Source organism: Pinus tabuliformis, chromosome 3_2 (assembly GCF_031772625.1).
Source record: "Pinus tabuliformis cultivar Carrire ecotype Pingquan chromosome 3_2, CPIR1, whole genome shotgun sequence".
Classification (NCBI taxonomy): domain Eukaryota; kingdom Viridiplantae; phylum Streptophyta; class Pinopsida; order Pinales; family Pinaceae; genus Pinus; species Pinus tabuliformis.
The window spans coordinates 912488071-912493472 of record NC_142302.1 but is presented as its reverse complement, the minus strand read 5'-3'; the positions used below and the strand labels follow the sequence as shown (position 1 = coordinate 912493472).

The 5402-nt window shown below is 30.0% G+C and overlaps 1 protein-coding gene across 1 annotated transcript; it reads right to left on the bottom strand.

Annotated features, from left to right (window-relative positions):
• Positions 1-1429: 1429 nt before the first annotated feature.
• Positions 1430-2577, bottom strand: LOC149183593 (caricain-like). Its single transcript, XM_089415000.1, has 2 exons — positions 2064-2577; positions 1430-1674 (listed from the first exon to the last, which is right to left on the bottom strand). The coding sequence occupies exons 1-2, from the start codon at positions 2545-2547 to the stop codon at positions 1430-1432; spliced, it is 729 nt and encodes a 242-aa protein (XP_089271126.1). The 5' UTR covers positions 2548-2577.
• Positions 2578-5402: the final 2825 nt, after the last annotated feature.

Below are 5402 nucleotides of genomic sequence, written 5' to 3'. Positions count from 1 at the left end.
TAAATTTAAATTTACATGAGATCTACCACATACATGTTGTTAAATTTAAATTTACCTGAGATCTACCCCTATATACTATAGAGCACCTCTAAGGGCAATAGCAAGTTATTTGTCATAAAATTATAAATATATTTTTAAATGAATTGAAAATAAAACAAAATAACAAAAAAATACATAAATGAAATATAGAGCTAAATTAATTTGTTTTTGAAAATAAATCTAAATTTAGAACTGACATGAATAGTTTTCATCATTTTATTCTTTTCATACTTCCATTTAAAATTTACAAAAACACAACAAAATTTCTAATTAAAATTATTTTAATATATTACCAATAATGCAATACAATAATATAAGTGAAGTATTAAACTTCTACAAAATAAATTAAGAATTTATTTTACCTATGCTTAATAAAATAAAGTGTAAATTTTCACACTTTTGTATAGTAATTTGCCAAACTTTTGTCAAGCCAATTGCTATCATTATTTGATAATGTGATCAACATCTAATACATTGCCAATGCGTATGGGTATGTGGCATCCAAGGCAATACCGCATTTTCCTCCTGGTTTTTTAACGTCTCGTTTAATTCTCATGTATCCATTTTCTCCCCAGCTGGTTCCCCAAGAGTTTTTTATTATCCAATATTTTTGTGGGAACCAAAACTTTTTTTCCTTTCCATATCCAACCACTACAACTTCATGGTCAAGTTCTCCGCCGCCACATTTACCATTATATACTCCCTGCTTAACAAACAAACAAAATTCTGTTAATTACACTTGCTAGATTATTTATCTCTTTCTTACTTTTTCTCAAAAAAAACAATATAAGGAATCATAACCACTTACACTCTTGTAATTCATAATATCTTTAACATTTTTAAACATTACTGCTACAGCTACAGGTTGAACAGATACTACTTGTTTGAGAGTAGCTTCAGTGGGATGGACACGTCCAACACCCCTAATAGTTGGTCCACGAGGAACCTATATCAAAACAAAACAAAACAATGATTTAATTGTCTTACAAATTAGATGAGGTTATTATTATAAATAGTATATTGTTAATTTCTTAATAAAATTTCCAAAATATTTTGTTTGCCTAATTATATAGAATCTATACAATTTAATATTCTGAGTATCAAATATGGGTTAGTTGTGAAAACCTTTCATATAAACCTTTAATATTCTGAGTATCAAATATGGGTTAGTTGTGAAAACCTTTCATATAAATGATTCTAATAATTCCAAAATTAAAATTATAAAACCAATCCAAATCCTAACCCATTTAAAATCCATCTCAACGGAGTCTAACTATACAAATCCTAACCCATTTACACTCCATCTCAACCAGATCCAACTATCTTCATGCACAAATCATTTAACTATCTTAATGCACAAATCCATCTTAGTATGTATCATTAAGCCTTATTATTGTACCACTTTGTCTTGGCACAGGCCCTGCTGAGCCTTGTAAGTATAGTAAAATTCTTCAGTTATGCCTTGCTGTCTTGTTTTGACATAGTTGAAGGCATTGATAGCTCTCCCTCCTTTGCAACCGTTTCCTCCGCCAGTGCAGTCGAGCAATTGCTGCGGCGATAGGGTCAACAACCTATTTTTTTTAATCTTGACTAGACCCTCAATAGCAGCTACAGCTGCAAAGGCCCAACAACTTCCTGCAAGGCCAAAAAAATAGAAAATGATATTAGAAAATGATATTGGGTATCAAGAATATCGGCATGGCAATTTAGAAGAGAATATTGGGTATCAAGAATATTGGCATGGCAATTTAGAAGAGAATATTGGGTATCAAGAATATTGGCATGGGTATCTCGTGTGGACTATGTTCGCCACACATTTCCGTTTCTAAATTCAAAAACTTACTCATCACCAGATCCCCTGGTCTGTCTTCCTATACAAAAACATAAGATTTTCCAGTACTTCTATGTTCTGTCAATTGTATCTAAATGGAACCTGATCGCTGATCCTTAGCTACCATTTACCTAAAGTTTCTATCTAGTAATAGTAATATCTTAATTGAAACTATTTCTCTCATCATACATACCGCAAGACCCTTGATCCTTCACAGGAGTTACTGCTCCACTCAGTCTCCAATCCACCTCGTTTGGAAAGTTCTGATGAGTTACTGCTCCCTGCCTTGTCCAATTCACCTCGTTTGGCAAGTTCTGGTACATGAATGATCCATTCTTCACACTACTGTCTCCACTGTCTCCGATATTCTTAAAGCAGGTCATGGCCGCAGAGAATTCTTGGTCAGTCATATCTGCAAACTGATTCAATCCAAGTTGGTACGTAAGATTCTTCTTATTCACAGAGTCGATGTATTTCACAGTCTCTACAAATATTTTGAATCGCTCATCCGATGTATTTCTGGTTGAGCCGTGCTGAAGCACCCACTTATGATAAAGGAGTCGCAGACTTTCTTCAGACTCCAGGTCTTTGTCTGTGAATCCAGCAGGAGAGGCATTCACCGATAAAGCCCACAAGGCTGCCACGAACAGAAATAGAAACAGGGTCGCTCGTGCCATAACTAAAGAAAACAATAACTCGTCGATATAATTCACAGAAATAATATGAATTGGTGGAGATAAAGCAGAAGGGGATCGTGTTATATAGCAACTCTGACCGATAATAATACAAATAATAATACTTAATAAAACCATGAATCCCACATTCAAAAGGACTCTGTTAAACTATTACTTAATTAATAGGACTTTAATGGACCATTGAAGTAACATGAGTCACCCATGATTATAAAATAGAATTAATCAAGAATTCTATTAAACTAGTTTATTGAAGCACCATGAGTCACACATGATTATAAAATAGAATTAATTAAGGACTCCATTAAACTGGTTTAATTAATTAGTATGACTTTAATTAACTATTGAAGCACCATGATTATAAAATAGAATTAATTAAGGACTCCATTAAACTGGTTTAATTAATTAGTATGACTTTAATTAACTATTGAAGCACCATGAGTCACACATGATTATAAAATAGAATTAATTAAAGACTCCATTAAACTAGTTTAATTAATTAATATGATTTTAATTAACTATTGAAGCACTATGAGTCACACATGATTATAAAATAGAATTAATTCAAGACTCCATTAAACTAGTTTAATTAATTAATATGATTTTAATTAACTATTGAAGCACCATTTGTCACACATGATTATAAAATAGAATTAATTTAATTAATATTCTTAATTAGAAAAATTAACAAGAAGGGCACATGTTCGGTAATAACCAATGTGCTAATATGAGTAGAGTATGCATGCAAGTGTGTAAACAGATGATAACACTATTACAAAACTAGGAAATAACCTAATCATATATATGCAAAATGAATTGAGAATGTTGTTTTTCTCTAGTGATAGACATATATAAAAATCATATAAGTGATGCACATATATGTGATTAAGGAGATGACCTATAAAAAACACATATAAGTGATTCACATATAGGTGATTAGGGATATATTAATATTTATGAAGGATTATCTACATGTACATGCAAAGTAGATGTTATAGGTAATTAGTGTTTAGAAGGAAGTAGGAATAGAGGTAAGAAGAGAAAGAATAGATAAAGTGGGGATAAATAAGTGTGTATGTGTGAAATAGAAAAGTTTTTGTGTAGGAGGACAAGAAGTTAGGCACATTGCAACAATAGTGCAAAGTTGATTTTAATGGGTCCCACCTAAAGGTAGATAGACAATGTATGTTTTTCTAAAAACTTCCTTTTCTGAGTAGGAAGGATGTATCTTTTAGTAATAAAATAAAAGTAAATACATTTATGAAATAATTCTAAAGCTTATTTATTTTTTTGGATTTAGAAATCAAATATAATGTATATTGATATTATATTTGAAATATGGAATATATGTTAGTTTTAAAAGAAGTGGCTTTTGGTCAATAAAGTTGTTTATTAATGAGATTTTAATATAAATAATGATACTTAAAAAAACCATGAATCTCACATCTAAAATGTCAAACTGATTAATTAAGGTGAATTCTAAGTTGGTTTCAGTCGTGTGAGGCCAAAGAAAATCTAAAGAATAGATGATTGATTTTATCAATAATATGTAAAATCATCTAATATTAATATAATATTTTAAATATGCTAAATATGTCTCAGATTAATCTGGTCATTTTAATTTTAAATTTTCTTAGTTACCTTAGTTTGTTGAGATGATAAATATTGTGAATAACTTTAATGATGAAATTAAAATTTTGAATGTAAAGTGACAATATAATATTGTTAAATGATAGAAAATGTGAATAATAAGAATATAGTAAATTACAAATAGGTGATTAATCTCAAACTATTTTCTTCTACTATTTTTATTGTCACCCTTGTTACTTTTGTCGTCTTTTCATATCGATTATATGAAAACGACAGGTTAAATCATAAACCATTTAAATCTTTAGCTCGAGATATTATAGTAAACATCATACCTTGTCTCTCTTTCTCTCGAATATTAATAGGTTGAATTACCATAACACAAAAATCAATGTACATCGTCAATAATATTTTATGCTTACATTGAAATCAATGCACAATATTAATCCAATTAATTTAAAATTAATGTACCATAATACATCCAATTACATCAAATAAGAAATCAACATCTACACTGAAATCAATGCATCTAATGCAAGAAAATAAATAAGATTAGAAAACAACATTTATAGTGAAGTCAATGCATGTAATACAAGCAATCAAATATGAGTAGAAATCAACATTTACACTCAAATCAATGCATCTTGTGCAAGTCAGAAAATAGGTTTATAAACCAACATCTACACTAAAAAATATGCATATAGTGCAAGTAACGAAATAGGATTATAAATCAACATCTAGGCTGAAATCAATGCATATAGTGAAAGCAATGAAATAGGATTAGAAATCACCATCTACACTAAAATCAATGGATTTAGTGCAAACAATAAAATAGAAATAGAAATCGTCTACATTGAAATCAATGTATCTAGTGCTAGCAATCAAAAATTATTAGAAATCAACATCTACATTGAAATCAATGCATTGAGTGTAAGCAATCAAATAGGATTAGAAATCACCATTTACACTGAAATCAATGCATTTATTCAAAGTAATCAAATAGGATTAGAAATTATTTATATTGAAATCAATGCATCTAGTGCAAGCAATGAAATAGGACTAGAAATCACCATATAAACTAAAATCAATGCATGTAGTGCAATAAATATTCTTCCCTCTCTTCCCCCTCTATATATATATATATATTCCTCCATCTATCCTTCTTTGTCTCTCTATCTCAAACCCCCCAACACATGTGGTCTCTCACTCGATATCTATCAATCACTTTGTCCCTCCCTCTCTCTCTCTTCATC

Coding starts and splice junctions, on each gene's coding strand:
- LOC149183593 (XM_089415000.1), bottom strand. CDS start 2,547: ATGGCACGAGCGACCCTGTTTCTATTTCTGTTCGTGGCAGCCTTGTGG. Junction 1,675..2,063: donor GAAGGATCAAGGGTCTTGCG/GTATGTATGATG, acceptor TTGGCCTTGCAG/GAAGTTGTTGGGCCTTTGCA.